Source organism: Anoplophora glabripennis, unplaced genomic scaffold (genome assembly GCF_000390285.2).
Source record: "Anoplophora glabripennis isolate ALB-LARVAE unplaced genomic scaffold, Agla_2.0 scaffold116, whole genome shotgun sequence".
NCBI lineage: Eukaryota > Metazoa > Arthropoda > Insecta > Coleoptera > Cerambycidae > Anoplophora > Anoplophora glabripennis.
This window is the reverse complement of record NW_019416290.1, coordinates 860,770-880,766: the sequence shown is the minus strand read 5'-3', so window position 1 is coordinate 880,766 and position 19,997 is coordinate 860,770. Positions and strand designations below refer to the sequence as shown.

Below are 19,997 nucleotides of genomic sequence, written 5' to 3'. Positions count from 1 at the left end.
AACCACTGTTTAGCTTAAAACAAATCACTGTTGGGATAAAAAAAGAACCCGGCAGGTTATTTACTCCCGAATGACACTTATTTATTATTCGAGTCAACCGTGAAAAGTGTTAGGAGCTGAATAAATAAGAAACAAATTAAGTTAATTGAGTTCGGGATCGGGATAATGTAAACATAAACAATTAATCTGTCAAGTAGCCTGCGGAATAAGAAAATTTAAATTTAGCAATTAGATATGCGTATTCAGATCTATTTCCAGTGTCTTGTTTTTGAACGAAAAAATTGAGAAAAATTCGCTTGTACTGTTTACAAACCAATTTTCTTATTCTCTGATGATTTTCTAAATGTAAATTTAGTCCCTCACACAAATTTAGATCTTACTTCGTTAACATAAAAAAATTTCGCTAAGATCAATCATAACGATCGATAAAATATTGTGGCCTCAGATCGGGACCCTGTGGGAGTCCGCACAATCGAATTTCAATCACGTCGTGGCCTTTGGATACGCCGAAATAGCCTGCAAATTATATTTGTTGTGTAGGACATACATTTATTTACCTACTGACAAAAATAAACTATTGTTAGTCAAATAATATATTTTCATAACCTTTCCAGAAGCAAAGAAACACAGAATGGTGCGGAAATGAGGAAAATAAATATCATAATGCGAGATTTACGACCCATTTCAAATTTTACTGTAAACTAATAAGTCGTAACTACGTCTAATAATAAATATTGATGTCGCTTGTTAATTTCTGCATAAAACGGATATATATTCGTGTAAAACCTGCACCGAAAGCGTTTATAAAAAACCAGTGGCGGCACGTGGATCTAGAAATGGTGAGGATATACAGGAAGTCACAATATTCCGTGTACAAGAAGCTATCACAGTGTTTTTCAAATAATTTTGAACTAATTTGCTTCAATTTCTTTTTTTTTTTCAGATAATTTCTCGAAACCAAACGCAACTATGTCCATGACTGACAAAGCCGTTTCGACGGAAGACCTGTGCGCTGACTCCCAGAAACAAGGCGTCCTGCCAGGCGTAGCCCGACTGGAAGCCATCCTCCACACCCTCGTAGAAAACAAAGTGGAGGCCTTGAAGAACGACAGTCGCAAGGCTTCCAGCGTCAACTCCAGTCCGATGAGTATCTTTAAACGTTTGAAATTCACCTCCGGTTCCAACCAGAGGACGAAGATCGAGGAAGCCAAGCCGCAGAAGGATGAAAAGGGCGCCAAGCACAAAAAGAGGGAGCACCACGTTGTTAACGTGAGCCAGATCAAGAGACAAGGTAAGATACCAGAAGTGGCTTGTGTTATATTTAATGTTACGTCATCACGAATGGGTTATATGTCTAAAAGGTTGCGCTGCTGGAAATTAAACGCGAATCGACTATACGTACATGTATAAAATATGTAAACGGGGCGGGAAATCACCTGGCGAAGTTTGGGTGCGTGAAATAGAGCAGGAAGAATTCAAATGATTGGAAAGGCGTTCCCTTCAGGTGTTCGTTGAGTATTTTAGAGCTCCCAGTAGACTTATAAATAGACCCGAAGGCCCGTGGACCCTTCGGGTATTATCATTTACCGCTTCCAGGCGTCGCCGTCGTTCCTAAAGATCTACCTAATATATTATGAGAAGGTGTTGAACTAAATTATTTGTCATGCACATCGAAAGCAGTAGACATAAATCAAATACAAATACAGATACACCATTTAATGCATTGTGACGACAATTTACTGGCGAATCAAATCAGATTTTTCTAAATCTGTAAAGCATATGTACCAAATTTTACGGATTCGAATCTAGCTTTCGATTTTTCCCTCGGCCCTGTAAAAATTCCCTATTCCCCTCTTTATTCGATTGTGCCTTTCCAGCTCTGAAACAGGAAGTCTCGATTTCATCTCCCGAAAGTCAACAGTATCAGTGCAGAGTACGAAGCTGCGAAGTGTCCCTAAACAGCGAGGAGGACAGGAATCGCTCCATCAACTACGATAATATTTACATCGACAACAGCTGTTCGTCGCTCTCGGAGAAACCGCGATGCTGCTGCAACAGGGACATCAACAGAGAACTGTGAGTACGAGAAGGAAGAAAATAAACTATAAGTAAAATCGCAACTATTCACCTCTTTTTGTGTAGTACGTAACTCGGGTGCGATTCCCGGGGTTCTCAATAAGTTTTAATTTCGACTCGACGGTTCTGATTATCGAAAATGCACATACTATTTACCTTCCAGCATGCACTTTGACGACGACTACATCTCCCTCAAGATCGAGGGCTTCGGCGACGTGGAGACGGACGCCATCATCTCCGAGGAGGCGCTGCGGCGCGCCCGACGCAAGAGAAGGAGAAGACGGAAGCGCAGGATGAAGAAGCGGCTGGCCACGCACCACGCCCACTTGGTGGATCCCGTCGATGTCCACGACAGCTACAAGAACCTGACCGAAGACGAGCTGTCCAGGAGGGCCAAGTGGACCATAGTGGCGACCGCCTGCCTACTGCTTTTCATGTGCCTGTTGCTGGTGGGGATCACTCTGAGGATGGCGCCCATCATCGACGAAATGGGTGAGTGGATATGAAGCGTTTCGTTGTTGTTTTGGCCAGTCCGGTGGTGAAAATAATTTTCCGTAATTGCAAATACACTAATGCAACAAATTAAAAAGTCAAAGGAATTTCCGAAGTTTTTCCGTGATTTTTGACAGACTGTATTTAGGTGAAATAAAATTATTGCAAATTTTCTTTTTTTTTCTGAGTTCACCGACTTGGAAACATTTTTTTTAGCTAAGCCACTGTATAGACCAGATAGCTTGTTTATTCAGCTTCAATTTCCTGTATTTTAAATTTCGATACGACCATCTTTCATCGAAATATCGGACTTTTAATGGAAAAGGATATTCAATCATCATCTTCATCTTCATCAAAAAGGGTCTTCAATCAGTTTCGAAAACTGGAATAAATTTCCTATAAATGCTGCCGCAACTTTTCGGAAAAAATTTTTTATTTTAGCCTACACGAATTTAAAAAAAACAGGAAAAGAAAGGTAATTTATGCTTTTTTAGAAAATTGACGGCTAAATTAGAAATATTCACGAAATGACGAATATTAAGCATGACTTTTACATATCAATATATGAATTTAGGAATTTTAATGCAGTACAAATAGATATAAAAATATATTGTTAAATAGACCATTTAAATATAACTTTGCTGCACTTTTAAATTTGAATCCAAAGCATTTACATACTGTGGCGCCATCTAATGCATATCTTTGAAATGTTCTAACTTTTTCCCTATTCTCTAGTCAACATGATGGGTCATAGATGGCGCTTAATCTTCATGTACAACTATTTATTAAAAAAACGAATATAGTTTTTTTTAGCAATAGTAAACAAGAAATCGTTCTGTTTTTACATTTTTAAATTTAAGAACACTATGATGTCATCTAGACGAATCTGTAATGTCAAGGTTTACTTTATAATACATAGTTAACGTTTTGAATAAGGTACTTTACCGCAATATGCCGATTTATGCATTTTACTGCAATATTTAAAATAGTTCCAAACAATGTCAAATCGTCGTTTTCTATTAAATAGTTCATTTTAGTTTTCCTGCGTATTTAAATTTAAAAATGCAAAACGCAGACACTCTGGCGCCATCTAGTCAGTTTCTGTCAAATATTGAGGTCAACAGGGTAGGCCATAGGTGGCGTTTTAATTTCAATGCACAAGTTTAATAAACAAATCACCCGATTTTTTCCTTTGTTTGAATTAAAAAAAGTCTTGTTTTGACATACACAAGTAATTTTCACTAAACAATAAACCGCACGCATATAAATTAATTTTATCCCTACAAAATGAGTTTATTTTTGCTAAATATAAATAGAATTACCTTTACTAGAAATCAACATAGTTAAATGAACTCAAACTTCATACCAGTTCTTATTATTAAATGCAACATCTCATTTTCTGTACAGTTACGTTTTGAAACTTGAAAACTAGATGCAGTGCCATCTACTGCCAGTTCCTGACAACTCAAAGTTCATAAAGCAAGCCATAGATGTCGCAGCGATTTCGTTTTAATAATTTAATTATTAGACATTACGTAATTGAATATATTGAATGCCTCAGTTCACAGTAACTTTCAAAAAACAGCGCTTTTCTCTACAAGAATTTGTTTACTCTCTCATTTCTCGTGTTTTGATAGATACATCTCGTGGATTCCCAAACTAAAATTAGTTTCTAATCTGGACCGGCCCCCTCCATTAAGTTAATAATATTTACGCCGGACCGGTGTCTGTGTAATGACTAACTCATAATTCTAGAGAATTGTTTTTGGATCGTTGCGATTACGTCTGTAGAAATTATGGCAATAAAAATCTCCTGTAAAACAACAAAGCCATCAAATTCCTACACGGACGGAGCTATTAAAAACAAAAACTGCTCCCGGATGATTTATTAATAAAAGACGCTTTTTCTGAAGCTGATGAGATCCGTTCCGTAATAACATTCTTTACGAGTTTCGTGATGCTCCTATTAAGAAATGAAGCGAATTTATGGGAAGGGGCGGAGCTTTTCGAGGCAGCGAAATAGGTATCTCTTTTTCGTCTGGATTTCCAGCGAAGTTAAATTTTAAATAATTACCAACATTGAACAGCGATTTACATTAGCTGCCAAAGAAATGCTTTCTAAACATTTCTATTCATACATAATTTCAGCGAGACTGAAACGTGAAGTATTTTATTGATAAGCATTTTTGCTTCGTTATACTTGGAAATTCGAACTCTGACATCCATTTTATTCGGCTTCAATCAACGGCATGCGTATAGCGCCACAGTGGCAGCACCGAGAAATATGATTTAGGGTACCACCAGGACATATTTTCTGTGCAAAGGCTCATTTTAGATGAAAAATCCGCGGAGTGCTATTAAATTAGAGGGTGGAAATTAGAAATAGGGGTGAAAATGCACCCCTTTCAGTTTTTTAATTGTGGCTCGAAAGCGAAGCAAAATTTCGCTATAGTTCATAGGGAAAATTATTTAGAGAATTGAATTTCCCATCGAAGAGGCTTATTTAAAAAATTTAAAAGGAAAATTTTATGCAAAAAATCGTGAATAAACAATTTGAAGAAAAGCAAAAAAATTCGATTTTTTTATTTTTTTATTTTTTGCAAACTAGTTTTTTTTGAGGAAAGATAGGTATAGGCATTGCTTCATAAAAAAAGTAGATAAAATTTCCTTCAAAATAAGAGGTTGTACAGTATTTTTGGATGAGATTAGCCAATTTTTACGGTTTTTTTACGCTCTTATACGGTTTAATTCTCATTTTTTGCAAAAATAGGAAAGAAATAAGACGAACGAAGCAAATTTCGGTATAGTTCATAGGAAAAATTTTGTAGAGATTTGAATTTCCCATCGAAATGGCTTATTTAAAAAATTAAAAACAAATTTATGCAACAAATCGCTAATAAACAATTTAAAAAAAGTAAAAAATAAGTTTTTTTGATTTTTTTTACATTTTTGAATTTTATCTACTTTTTTATGAAGCAATAAAGCAATGCCTAGACCTATCTTTACTCAAAAAAAAACTAGAGGCAAAAAAGTAAAAAAAATATTAAAAAATCGAATTTTTTGCTTTTTCAAATTGTTTGTTAACGATTTTTTGCATAAAATTTTCCTTTTAAATTTTTTAAATAAGTCATTTTAATAATATAATAAGTCATTTTAATAATATAATAATTTTCCCTATGAACTATACCGAAATTTTGCTTCGTTTTCGAGCTACAATTAAAAAATTGAAAGGGGCGCATTTTCACCCCTATCTCCAATTTCCACCCTCTAATTTAATAGCACTCCGCGGTTTTTTCATCTAAAATGCCCATTTGAACGCATCATGTAATAAAATATCTTGAACGTCATAGTGTTCCTTTAAAATCCTATAATCAATAGCCTATATTGTGACAAGAAGGGAAGGGGTACGCAAATATTTCGGAAAATTCCCGGTAAACAAAAAGAAATAAAAACTAAACACTTTCATTGTGTATATCGTAAAATTTTCCAAGTATTTCGTCCATCAACGTCTGTGGTCTTAATCAAAACATTTTCTATAATTAGTCCAAATGTAGGTTAGAAGAGAACTAATTGTTATGTTTATTATTATCCCTTCGATTTCCAAGATCGGGAGGACCTATTACAACATGCGTTGTTTTTGTTTGGTGTGATGGTTTTTCTTTTTGGGATTAGTACAGAGGCGTACGCAATTTTTTCATTATTAATCGATTTAGTAACCTTGTAAACTTATACTCAGGTTTTAGAACTAAAACATGTTTAACGACAGCAGAATATTGCCATGAAAAATTTTAGTTTGCACTAAAAAATACACCTAGCTAAGTTTTTTTGTAAATTGAAAAGATTTCTTCCATTTTATTCGAAACAAGAGCAATTTTTTATGTTTTAATTTGAATCTCACAGAAAAAATTGAAGGATTTTTTATTAGAAGTTCAATTTTACATACAGTGCAACCCCCAAGAAGTAAAAAAAGTCATAACTTTTTTTAGCGGGTCCAAAATTCTTAAACCAATTATTTTCTTTGACCTTATCTTTTTTTCACAATTAACCTTTCGTAAAAAAATCATAGTTAACCAAGCCAAAGAGACGTAGAATGTTGTGCCAATGAATTTTGAATAAAAAATACAGACGTTTTTAGGGTTTATTAAAAAATATATATACGTATTTGAATTTTATTCAGTCTATTTAATTTTTTTATTAGTTGTCGACACACAAAAGCAACTAAGCTTTTTTATAAACTTGTGGAAAAAATTAAGGGATCAAAAAAAAATCTAAATTTTCGGCGATTTTTCAAATGGCTGTATCTTTGATAAAAATGGTCGCATTAGAGTAAAAAAAAAGCAATTTGACGCTTGAAGTTTCTAATTTTTGAATCTCCCAAAAAAAAATTTAACACGTATCGCGCAATCTTAACGAAATCATGAAAAAAAATGTTTCGAAATTTTTTTTTCGATCTTATTTTTGGTGTACGGACTTGAACAAAATTTTTCCAACTTAACCACCTTATGGATTAGATAGGTTGTTCATTTAGCTTCAATTTCTTTTCTTTTTGGTCTCGATACGACCATTTCTCGCTGAGCTATCGGACTTTGAATGAAAATGGATAATTTTCTCTTTGTTCATCGATATCTCAGAAGCCAATGGTTGCACAGAAAATCGACGGTGGGTTTCAGAAACTTGAATGAATTCTCTATCCTTTGCTGAAATTTCACCCCTAAGCCTTCAAATTTCAACCAACCTACGTCAATTCTCCTTAAATTATTAAACCAGTTCGCCCCTCTCGGCATCCCTCCGCGCGCCTCTGCCGCATAGCGCATATTAATCCCCAAGTATAACAAATAATTACCAACAAAACTCGGCAGTTAGAGATCTTTTAAACACCTTCACAAAAAACCGGTAAGTTTGTTTATAATCCCGTTTCTACTCTCTATTTATATCCATTGAAAAACTGCGATAAACAATTTATACTAGTTAAAATTAAACTCATTTTACTAATACTAATTCTCCTCAGTCCGAGTCTAGAGCTCGACAAAATGTGTAACAACCTGTCCGTGTCCAAGAAGGCGGATAAGCCCGGTTTCTTGACCGATAACGACGCTTCCGCAACCCCATCGGGGTCCTCGAGCCAACTGTGCCCCGTCCACGGTTTATCAAGAAGCTTGTCCGTCGAAGATCTGTATCTTTTCGCTGGTAGAAGAGAGAGACAGCACTCAAGGTCGAAAAGACGTAGGAGCACCCAGGTCTGTCGCGAGAACTCCAAGAAGAGCCACAGGGGCGGCAGCAAAAGAAAAAGACATAGTTACCACCAAGACCCGCCCCATTTCTTGAATTTCGAGAACGAAGTCACGAAAATGGTCAACAACTCCCGACGGACTTCGCTGGAGATAACGCCGCAAGCGCTGATACGAAGCAACTCGCAGAGGAGTTCGAGAAAAAACTCCTACATCTACCCCGAATACTCCAGGAACAATTCGGTGTCCAGCTACAAGAAGAAAACTAGTATCTCGTTGAACCTACCCGAGGAGGAGTTGTTGAAGTACAAGAGGAGGAGGAAGATCGTCACGGTGATCATAGTGACCTTCGGAATTTTGGTTTTCGTTTGTATAATGGCCGTGTTAGTGTCCTTGACCCACAGGTCTACAGTTACCGTCACCAGAAACAATTCTACTGTAAACGTGACGTATTACACATTTTCCCCGCACGCAGGGGTCGTGTGCGAGTCTGAGGATGGCCGGTTGTGGTAAGAAACTATATAACTACCGTGCAATACCAGAAATAATACTTGTTTTGTTATTACTAATGAATAAATGGGAAATGTCCGGCCCAAAAAGGACCAATTTATTAGTTTTTACTCGAATTTTGCTTTTCCAATGTTTGTTTTCCTTTTTGATTATTATTTCTTTGTTTCAGTACGCAAAGAAAATGAAGAGTTCGTTCACTCCATCACGAGGCACAGAAATTTCTCGACTTCCGTCCACAAAAACGTAACGTAAGGTTTGTTGGTACTGGCATTTGCCCATTGCATTTTTTAGTTTTGATTGGCGGGCCATCCAAAAATTTTGGGAAGGTATCGCAATATTTACGCGAGAAAAATGGGCAAAACTTGCTGTTTTAAGCAAGAAAGTAACATACAACGCTAGGTTGAATAAATTTTAGAATAGGTTTATCGCTTTTTCATTCGAAAGATACAAGTTTTGTTAATGAATATTTAAAATTTATTTTGTCACAAAATAACTTCTCCAAATGTAGAATTAGCGCAAATTTTGTAAAAAACTACTTATTTTTTTATAAGGAGTTCATTTAAACAAACTATTGTTTTTTTGCGTACCAAAATTAATGTCAATATAAGTGTTTCTGGTAAGATAATGGAAATACGACTTCAACCATTATAAAATAAAAAAAAGGTAAAGGAAACTGCTATAAAAACTGATAATTAAAAATGAAATATGTTGCCTTCAAAAAAACTGATATATTAAAAGTTAAACATTTATAAAGTGACTCACAAAACACTATAAACTAGATAGAAGTGAAGCAGTAGCTTAGAAAAAATAAAAGGAAGATTTATTACTGTCTTTCATCAAATAAAACTAAAATATTTTGAAGGATATTAAAAATATACCTACATTCATAGCGCACAGTATACTTATAAGCCTTAAGTAAGTATTAGTCGTACAGAAAACTACCCTGTTAGTAATAATAAAAATCAAAAATCAAACTACAATCTTCTGTGTTCCATATAGAGATATTGATACGATCAGAGTTTTAGCAGAACCATCGAAATTCGCGTAAATGACGTTTGAAATGGGCCTAGAACTGAACCTTGAGGCTCACCGGGTTCCCTCAAACTGGCCTAAGCTTATCGTGCTTAGAACAACAGGGTATACTTGAAAATAAGACTATAAGCGTAGCCAGGACTGGATTAAATTGTTAACAATTAGGTATTTAAAAAAGAAATTAAACCACAATAATTATATAACGTATTTCTCGATGTAAAATGTATCTAGGCGACCGTAAAAATCGTTTGAATGGGTTTAGAGTCAATATACAGGGTGTTTTGACGTTTGATAAATGTAAAACTCTTAATTATGTGTTCAGGTAATGAATGTTATGTTCCCTATATGTAAAAACTGGTTGTACGCCCCTGCGAGAGTAGAGATTTAAAGATTATATTCCCTAGAAATCAACAAACGTGTATCAATTCGAAAATCAAAAGACAATCAGATTGAAAATAACATTTGGTCGAAGTTTATTTTAAATACAACTATAAAACTTTTGATATGACAATTTGTTGGTATATTTACAATAAGCACAATGGAAAAACCAAACTTTCGTGACTGACTGATCCCTATAGTCGTATCCGTTGTAACTGTACCCCCTAGTACTTCTTGCTGCTGTAGCTTACTGCAAGAACCAGAGGAAGAAGAAGAATATTCGAAAGAACCGTCCTTTGTTTTGCAGTAAGCAGTAAGCAATAGAGTGGGAGTATGTCGACCTTTCTACTAACTTTAACTAATACATGTGAATGTGATATCTTCCTCGACCCTCCACGCCAAAACCTGTGTCAAAGTAAACGAAATAGGTGTTAGATGTTGTCGAAAACTGTTAGATTTAAGTACCTACACCTTAAGATACTCGAGATCTGCAACAAGTAGACGTATATCCTCATGTAAGAAATAGACAATCATCGTAGATGTCTTTAGTTGACAGTCTAAAAATTTTCCCAGCTGTTCCACTAATAACATCATGTAAACTGTATGAATATGATTATTGTACCGGTAAGTCATATAAAAAGTAATTTGCCAATATTAATGTGTCTTTGAATGTTTAGAATATATTTTATTGTATAAAGTTTAATAAATTATTTAATTGTTTCCGAGCTGTTTTACTTTATAACTCCGAGGTGTTTTAAATAAAACCAAAACGTAGTATGTAACCTTTTATTAGATAATATCAGTACAAAAATCAACGAATCCAACCATTTAAAAGTGTAAATATATCACCTAAATACAAAACAACAAATTGCCTAAGTTCAATGCAACATTGACGGTAATTGGTTACTTATTACTTTTACAATAATATAACATTGAGATTACACTTGATACAAGCATTCGGAGGTACTTGGTGCTTTTGGTAATCGTTTATTATAGGGTAGAACTCACAAATAATGGGTAAAATCGACTTGGCCCCCCTATTTTCAAGGTAGTCCATAAAGTAGTGAATAACTTGAAAAATATTGAAAATTTCACAAACTTGTAAAGGACCAAAGTTGTAGAGCATAAAATTCTCCACAAAAAAGGTTCCTATTGATTTCTTCGTACAGTGAGCTATTTAGGAGATTTTTAGGGATTTTCATAAAATTATAATTCTTATGCCAATCAGCTAAAAAAAAAACGTATTTCAAAGAGGCGTGGCGCTGCACTAAATGTGTCACTACTCATTTGTTTCTTGATGAAAATGCATAAAACAAAGTTTGTTCGAAAGAGGGAGCTTCAAACTGACTTTCTATGTGCTATTTTACAGGAAAAAATAATTCCTTCCTTAAGGAAAGAGGTCATCATGATTAGAATTTGCCCCTCTCTGTCTATCATTTGAAATAAGGTTATTAAGCACCGCAAATTTATTTCTACAGGTAACAAATTGATTAAAGCTGATATATTGGGTAAAATGAAACAAAATATTTAATTACGTTCATTTCGTCAATAGCTTATTTTTGTGATTTAATTTATCAAATGAATGACATGTTATTGAAAAAAAAACAACAAGCTTGGTTATTTCAATTTTTTGTGAAGAATATGTTTGAGTCACATCTTTTAAAAGATATACAGGGTGATTCACAAGTGGTGACCAAAAATGAAACAGTACACTGTTGGAAATAGTGATAAATGTTGCGTTAAGTGTAAGGTAAGATTTTTTTTCTCGAAAATTATGTTCGACTGCACAAAAATAACCTCGGATTCGTGTTCAGCACCATTGAAAATAGGGTGGGGGATTTGGAAGCGTTACGCTACAGCAAATAATTACCACGCTTATTTGTCTATTCAATCGCTATCGTCGTCGTTGCGCGCCCTGTTCAAAGGCCTGCGGCTCTCCTCGTCCGACCCATAAATAACGTCCTCATCGGAGTCATTTATCATAGAGAACGCCGGATTATCCTTGGTAATCCCCAACTCTGAAAAATACACACGAAACAATATATTCACGATTATACTCTTCAGCTACCGACTCACCGTGAATATCTTTGTTACTCGGAGAGTACACGTATGCCATGGCGTAGAGGTAAAAGTTCAGCAACCCGTAGAACGACATAAACTGCGAGGAGTTCGTGTAATGAGTGGAGAGTTGGGCTACGAAGTTGTCTTCAAGAACACCGACGCCAAACCTCAGCACCGTAATAATACAGCTGATGATCAGGACTACCAGCATAAGTAACGTCAAAAATTTCAGCCTCAGACCTAAAATCGAGCACTTGCACTACTTCCTAATTGATTTATAACGTTTCTTACCAAAAAACGGCATGGACCTGAGTTCGGTGTAAGCCCTTAGTATCAAAACGGACAAGTAGATCAAGTAAATGACTCCAAAAATGTAGAAAAACGCTTTCACGATCTAAAATCCCATTTGTTAGGCCGACGACGGTTAAATTTGAGGCGAAACGTGTTTACTTACATAAAAATTTGAAGTGTCAACTGTGTGGTTGTAAGTGGGGTCCTGCAATTCGTTGACCCTCTGCCAAGTCGACAGGATGACGGCAGGGAACCACAGCATCCCAACCACGAAGAGTTTTGGCATATAAAACGTCAGAAAGTGTCTATCGTTCTAAAAAATAAGATATATAGCAGCGTAACACCTTTTTAGGGAACCAATTTCATTTTATTGTTTTATTTTCGTTCCCAAGATGTTTTTTTTAACCGTTTTCTCCGAATTTTCGCACGTACCGTTTGGACAGACTAACACACCTCAGAAGCTACAACTTACGGCATGATTCGTATACATGTTTATCTGCTCCCACTATTAATATATTGTTTTTAAGGAGGTGCCTGAACGAGAAAATCGTTGACTTGTTCTCTTGTAAAAACTTTTGACTTTTTATGTGTATAGCCGTCATTCTTGCAAGATTTCGAATAATGTCAAAATGAATTGATTTAGAAATGTCAAAAAATAAAACCTAATCTTTATTTCATGAACCATGAAGAACTGTGGGAGCAGATAAAATGTTATACACCACGCAGCAGTTAAGTACAATTTACCAGTCTCGGACTCTATTGCCAGCCCTCGCTCCGCTCGGGCGCAAAATCGTCCTCGTTACGTAACAGAGATTCATAAACTAAACACAGTGCTTTTAAAAAACGCCTGTCGCTATTACCCCTAAAAAACTGACCCCACTTGTGTTTACCTGTCGTAAACCATGGTAAATGCACAACCAAAACAGCAGCAACGCGCACAGGAAGGTAGCTTGGGCTAACGCGTCGATCATGCCGGGTATCCAAGAATTGATGAGGAAGGACATGGGGAACACCGGATCTGAAACATATCGATTAAAAATAAACGCGTTTTCCTTTGGGTTACTTACTATCGTAAGCCATCAGCCACGGTAGTAGGATGGACATCCATTTCTGTTCGATGGACCAGTCGTACATGGGATACCTGCGAAGGGTATGCTGAAACCAGCACTGGAAAAATGAGCAAGTAAAATGGGCGACTCCGTAATGTCCAAGTTACTTACTGTGACTATGAAAGTAAACGTCAAAAATATGAACCTGAACCAAATTTCGATTTGGGTAAACCCCGGATTGTAAGTTTTAAACTAAAAAAGAAATTACGTCTTGAGGTACAAAAAGCGAAACAGAGATTCAGTAACTTACATAAAAGTATAATTCGTTTATGTTGTATCTAGAATGAAAAGCTTCTAGTCCGTAAAAGTTCACAGTAATGATATAGTGTGTGTAGTCTAAAAATCCTAAGTGCAATACTATGAACTCTTCACAGCTTTGTTTCTCGCATTTCAAATGTCTGGTTCTAAAATGAATACACACAACATGACATTGACTTGTTTTATATAACTTATAAAATCAATTCGATGTCACTCAGGGTTAGGATCTAAGCCCACTTTATATTGCATTGTGACATAAACGACAGTGACAATTAGGTACCTGTTATTTTGGTTAATGTCCAGAATAGAAACAGGCTTGTGATCCTCAGTAAGTCCCGATATCCCCACAGATATTTCAAACATTTTATCAATTATTTCCCCTAAAAAAACAACGAAATAAAGGCGCTGTCAGAAAAAGTTACCGCGAGTTACCATCAGTGTTCTCTGTGGACAGTTTGGCAATGACCCACAACTGCTGGGCGTAAGTAGACATTTTGGGCGTTCTCATGATAAAAGGACCAGTGGCTATGTCTTTTCTATTCGGGCTCGCAGTCGTACTATTATTTTTTGGCAAGGTCGTCACTCCGTTTACTTCAGTGGTGACTGTTATAGGAGGGCCTAGGGGTAAAAATAGAAAAGGAGTAATTGTAACACCAAACAGGGAAGCTAAAGACGTACCGGCAATCCCTACGAAGATTCCGAGCCCGAAACAGGCGAAAAACGCTATAAACACCATTACGAATTCCCTTTTATGCATCGTGTAGAGCCTCATTTGCACAGACCTAAAAATTTTCCCTACTCTTACCACAATTATATTAAAAAACTTAAAATGTATTACAAAAACCTACAGGCAGATCCCTGAGGCGTCACCAGATAAATGGTGTGCCTCAAGGACCAATTTTTGGGCCTCTCTATCGAGTGAACGTTATTATTGATCGAGGTAAGCATTTCCTACCTTTCGCATCTGTCGTGGTGGTAAGCTGGAGCAATATATTTATCAAATTCGCTAAAAATGTCGCTAAACTGAGAAAGGGCGCTTCGTACTTTGGCAACCCAACCCCCAGAGGGTAACTGGTAAGCGTAGCCGAAGGAATTGTGATCTGTACGGACCATTTTCTAAAAAAAATATATGATTTTTAATTTTATGGCAATAGGTTTGTACTGTTTTCAAAGCTGTACCCATGTATCTGCTGCTAATAGCGGGAAAAATCTAACAGGTTCAAATCTGGTGGTGTAAATGGCTATGCAAAAAAAATTGTTCGGTTTTTGAAATTGCTATTATGATTTTAATCTAGTTTTGTGCAGAACGCAAATATTGTTTTTATGAACAATTAATTAATAATAATTTATAATTAATAATAATGATAAAAAATAAACGTGTCAATAATCTTTAATTAATTTTGCTAATAGCTGATGCAGATAAAATGTTACTATAGCTTTCTGATAGTTAAAATTTATTCCTAAGGGTTAGATAACTATGTTTCGTGCTCCTGTCCCCCTCCCCCGGAAAGAGATTGATTTGTTTACACATCATAAAATTTTCCCAAAACCCCATTTCAACGAGACTTACTGTATACTACTCCTATACCGTAAATGTATATGTGGGACACTGAACACTTATTTAAGCACACCAAAACGGTTTACTGCGATTTTTGATAAAACTCTCACAGTAAGGAAATTAAAATCATATGATACTTGCGGAGAATACGAAAATATTGATTAGGTGCGTACGTACGACACTCCCTGTTTGGGCACGTGTTGCGCATTATAGGGCGAAGAATACAGGGCGACTTTCGCCCTAATATCACTAGAAAAATTAATTTTGAAACAGGGAATTCGTTTATTCGTAAGTTTGAACAACGTTGACATCAAACAAAGTTGAGTCAGTGACAAACAAATCTAGTTATTGGACACAATATTGTTATAAATAAGTTTAATTTAATAATAAAAGCTAAAAATTATAATAATTGAAGTAATACAGATATGCGCGTAGTTCCTATGTATGCAACTTTGAATACAACTGTCGCGTATTTGTCGCTGCCTAAATCACACGAGAAAATTTATGGAAAATTTCTTTTCGTCGGACCTATAAAGGAAGTCAAATATTAACTTATCGATACACACGGATTGTGTACATTTGGATTTAAGATTAACTGATTTTGATTCCTTGTTTATTTGTAGTGATATAAATACTCGGAAAAACTGCCAACTCACGTAAAAGATATTTGTTATATTTTCTGAGAGAAAGTATTTGGTTCCCGATAAATTTTCATTGGTCGTAATTACTTTTAAAACAGCATCCATAGACTATATAATTTATTTCACGCAGTGCAAAATATAACGATATTGACTCAGTTTAGCTTGTTTTAACTGCAATATTCACCTTTGAAAACAACTTAGATGTTTTGTGAATCAAAACACGGAATTTATTATCATATTTTCGTGTAAAAAGTTCGTAAACATTAATAACAAAGGAATTATATATGTTACATAAACCTAATTCAACAAGCAAACAAATATTGTAATATAGATGTTGAACGTACTCGTTTTTTAGAATAAAGGTGCTACAGAATTATTTTGCATTGTTCAAAAAATGCAGTCGTAAGTTCCCCTTGCTCATGCATGGAAAAGGAATTTACAGTCATAAAAATTGCACTTATGCAATTGTAATTAGAGATAAATATAGATTGTAACGTTGTTTATTGAATAAAACGAACTGGATATTTCTAGTTCTCGTGATCCAGTTAGATGACCATCTGACTGGGGTCGCGTGGTTAGGTTAAAGTCGAAAAAAAAGTCCTAGCCATTCTTTGTAGTCTACACCAATACGGGGGAAGTCTATATATAGCTCCTATTTTTTACAATACAGTTACACAGTTTGATTGTATTTTCCGACGAAATCGTTGCTGCTTTGTTTAACTTTCACCATACCAATGTACAATGTATATTATTCTATTATCTGTGGTTATATGCCAATTATAAAAAAATCGAGTTATTAATCGAAACACAAAACTAGAAATATCTAGATTTAACTTGTAATACAAACTAGAGAACAATATTTATTTATTTTGTTGAGCTTTCAACCGCGAAAAGTCTGTAAATTTCTCGTTAATCGACGAAAGCTGAGCAAAATACCCTAGTCATTCCTGTGTATGTAATTTTAACAAAGAAAACCATAACGCTCCCATTTCATTTCTGTGTAAATACTCATGATTCGTCTGACCCGTTGACCCGCTGATTACGACTTCCGTGATGCAACATTAAAATTGAAACCCCATTACGACAATTAAACACAATATTTCTGTAACTGGTAAATGTTATCACTTCTCCATATGGTGATTACTTAATGATATTCACCCTTCATCTTGGCATGGCGTAGGCTGTTTTCCGTCTTTATTTTTAATTAATTAACAATCACGCAAATAACGAAATGTTTTTTTCCTAATAATAAGACGCGTTTAATAATAATAACAAACAAAAACAATAGTGTTTCGCGAAAAACTTGATGTAATGGTTATTTTAAAAACGTCACCAGAAAATTTCTTGATTAGAAATGTTTAGTTTCATTAAAGAAACATGAGAAATTCAAAAAATACATACAATGGACAAACAAATTGATTTTTAACCACAATAAAAATTGCTTAACGGAATATTATATCTAGATACATAACAGAGGAGCATTATGATTACTTTAACATTATATGTCACACTGTAGCAAAAAAAATAAAACATGGTAATTGGAATAAATCGCAATTTAATGAGCGCGCTGTGAAAAATTGAAGGAATAAATATTTTCTCAAAAAATCTTATCAAATGTCAATCAGACAATACCAGATACCAGAAATATATTGTACCGAATTTCATTTACATACACAGTGATTTTTGAAAGGCCATAATTTTTTGAATAATGGTTGGTTGTATCGAGAAAATAAAAAAACCATTTTGAAGCTTGAAGATTCTAGTTTTGAATTCTTTAGATGAAAAATTTTTTTGAGAATCCTCGGCGCATTCAAATAAAAATAATGCAAGACAAAAATTACGGACTTTTTCCGCTGTTTTGGAAAATCAACGACTACTTTGCAAATATTGCGAAAAGTACCTATGTTTGTAGGTTTTTTTTTAGCTCAATAGCCCATGAGGCTTCTAAATTTTGAAATCAATCGGTAGAACCGTTTTCCTTTCCTGCATCGTCAGTTTTATTAAAAAATTAAAGCAGCAATTTCGCGTTAAATACTCATCAAATATCGAAAAAAAAAAATTTATTTTGAAAAAAAATTCAATTTTGGAAAAAAAATCAATTTTTAAAAATTAAAAATAAAATTGCGCTCATTTTTACAATTTTACAGTGAATATTTCAAATGTCAAGAAAAAAAATTGTTTTGAAATTAAAAATAAAAAAAAATTGAAAAACTGTTTTTTTTTACAGTTAACAGTAACAATTATCAACTTACCTTTCAAATACTCACCACCCCCCGCGCATTGGCGCGTCCATTGACATATTTTTCGTTGTTTCTCGAAATTTTCATGGGTTTCTAAGATCAATATAGAACAAGCTCTAAGTTTCTAACACGATGGAAACAAAAAGAACATATTCTAGAAACATGAAATTTGTAAGTAAACAAATGTATACGCAAAGAACATTAGGCCGACATTTGCTAGAATATCTGTCGATAGATATAGAAAAAGGACACGAATTGAAATATAAAGAAACCATATACTATAACTGTTATTCAACAGTTATATATCTATGGACTAATTTTAGTCTTTTAGTCTATTGTTAGTACCTATTTCAAGTTCACCCTTTTCGCTGTTATATATTTTTATTTGCAAAAAATAAACAATAGTAGTACGTATTATAAATAACGAATATATTAATAGACATAGCGAATACTATTAGCCTTTTGTAAGTAAGTATAAAAACATGTTTTGATTTTATTTGTTAGATTTTGCACCTGCCTAAAACTGACGCGAATTTTGATTACATTTGAAAAATATTTGCATACCATATCAAGCTTAAGGCATAATAGAAAAAATAATACACAGCGTTTATGGGATTTGAAACATAAAACACCATAAACTTTCCACAACCGACTTTTGATATGGGATTTTGAAACATATTGTTTACTTTACAACACCATGGAACGTTCTCAATGCCGCCTCCTGACCCCAGTTATCTCAAAAATACGCCACGAACACCATAGAAACAGCTATTTTCGCCATAATCCCATGTGATAGTTGTCTTTATCACAGTCCTTTGCAACACTTTCCCCTTACAGCGCAAATATGTTTACGTTGCAAAACTGGATTGGGAAACACAATCAAAATATGTTAATCTGACGTTTTTTCTTTGCCGTTTCGAAACACCTTCAAAAAATTTGTACATTCATCGCGTGTTATTCCTAAAGGGTTGTGACATGTTTTACTATTAAAAAAAAAACCGCCACCGTCATGAACTGAGGTGGTACGATCAAAAAATACTCGTATGTCTAAAATAGCTGTTTTACATGGACAATTTATTCATGAATTAATTAATTCTCGAATTTATTTGTAAACGGTTTGGTTTTACACTGCTATAGACTTCCTGAATATCTTTGACTCATAAATCAGCTCCACCAACGAATCAAAGGAAGCAAATAAATTTCAAAAATGTCACCTTTCCATTCATAATTGTAGTGGTACAACAGCGGTACCGTTTTGACACATTATATAAATATTAGTTTTTGTAAGTAATAAATCAGTAAAAATAATACAAAACTAATGCGAAGCCACACAATTATTTACATTTTTCAAATAACATAACCTCATTATCCATCTGAGGCTGCAAATAGAGAAAATTGCAAATTTGTTGGGTTGGTACTTCTGAACTACACCAAGAAATTAACGAAAAGTCATTACACTTGTCCAATTTCCTGATGAAACGACTTCATGAATTAATTCGTCGATAAATTGTCAATGTAAAACAGCTTTAACAAGAAAAGTTGAAGTTACTTGAGGATTATTTTGATTTATTTTAATAATTTGCAAGCTGCATCAAATGGTGCACTAAAAGAATAATATAACAGCGAAAAAGTTTTACTTGAGATTCTTTTACGGATTTTACATTTTCAAAGCAATTTTTGTAAAATTTTATTGTTTCCAATGGGAACTAACAGTATTTCGTCCCCTTTCATCCAAATATCTCCAAATGAGTTCAAGAAACTGCAAATACTTTCTCTCGTTAGATTTACTGTCTCTTATATGCTAAGTGCCTAAGTGTCACTGAAAATTATCCATTTAAATGGTACATCTCCAGCAGTTTTGTTCCTGATTTTTTTAAATAAATATTATAATTTTTTCATACAAATTTCATTGGCAATAAATGGCACTAACCGAATTAGCAGAAAACTCGATGGTGTTGAAGATCTGGCAATTTTGTAAGTCAGCTTAGTGCGTTTTTACGTCTACTCAGGTAAATTATTGGCTTAATTTTCATCATTTAACATTTTTTTGTTTAATTTAAACAAATCTACCGCGCAATCGAAGCAAACAACGACTTTTAAAATAGTTTGGCGCAAACCTCTTG

At 34.5% G+C, this 19,997-nt stretch overlaps 2 protein-coding genes across 2 annotated transcripts; one reads left to right on the top strand and one right to left on the bottom strand.

Annotated features, from left to right (window-relative positions):
• Window positions 1–952: 952 nt before the first annotated feature.
• On the top strand, window positions 953–10,239 carry LOC108906525. The gene is made up of 4 exons (XM_018709806.1): window positions 953–1,291; window positions 1,878–2,076; window positions 2,240–2,568; window positions 8,476–10,239. Exons 1-4 carry the CDS (start codon window positions 970–972, stop codon window positions 8,556–8,558), a joined length of 933 nt encoding a protein of 310 aa, XP_018565322.1. The 5' UTR covers window positions 953–969; the 3' UTR covers window positions 8,559–10,239.
• Window positions 10,240–10,593: 354 nt separating this feature from the next.
• On the bottom strand, window positions 10,594–15,084 carry LOC108906526 (transmembrane protein 181). Its single transcript, XM_018709807.1, has 13 exons — window positions 15,006–15,084; window positions 14,391–14,551; window positions 14,114–14,217; window positions 13,868–14,053; window positions 13,716–13,815; window positions 13,428–13,581; window positions 13,289–13,369; window positions 13,136–13,235; window positions 12,959–13,086; window positions 12,232–12,381; window positions 12,069–12,171; window positions 11,785–12,017; window positions 10,594–11,732 (listed from the first exon to the last, which is right to left on the bottom strand). Exons 2-13 carry the CDS (start codon window positions 14,546–14,548, stop codon window positions 11,604–11,606), a joined length of 1,626 nt encoding a protein of 541 aa, XP_018565323.1. The 5' UTR covers window positions 14,549–14,551; window positions 15,006–15,084; the 3' UTR covers window positions 10,594–11,603.
• Between the last annotated feature and the right edge of the window lie 4,913 nt (window positions 15,085–19,997).

Coding starts and splice junctions, on each gene's coding strand:
- LOC108906525 (XM_018709806.1), top strand. CDS start 970: ATGTCCATGACTGACAAAGCCGTTTCGACGGAAGACCTGTGCGCTGAC. Junction 2,077..2,239: donor AGGGACATCAACAGAGAACT/GTGAGTACGAGA, acceptor TTTACCTTCCAG/CATGCACTTTGACGACGACT. Junction 2,569..8,475: donor GCCCATCATCGACGAAATGG/GTGAGTGGATAT, acceptor TCTTTGTTTCAG/TACGCAAAGAAAATGAAGAG.
- LOC108906526 (XM_018709807.1), bottom strand. CDS start 14,548: ATGGTCCGTACAGATCACAATTCCTTCGGCTACGCTTACCAGTTACCC. Junction 13,582..13,715: donor GACATTAACCAAAATAACAG/GTACCTAATTGT, acceptor TATTCATTTTAG/AACCAGACATTTGAAATGCG. Junction 13,236..13,288: donor CGTTTACTTTCATAGTCACA/GTAAGTAACTTG, acceptor TCATTTTTCCAG/TGCTGGTTTCAGCATACCCT.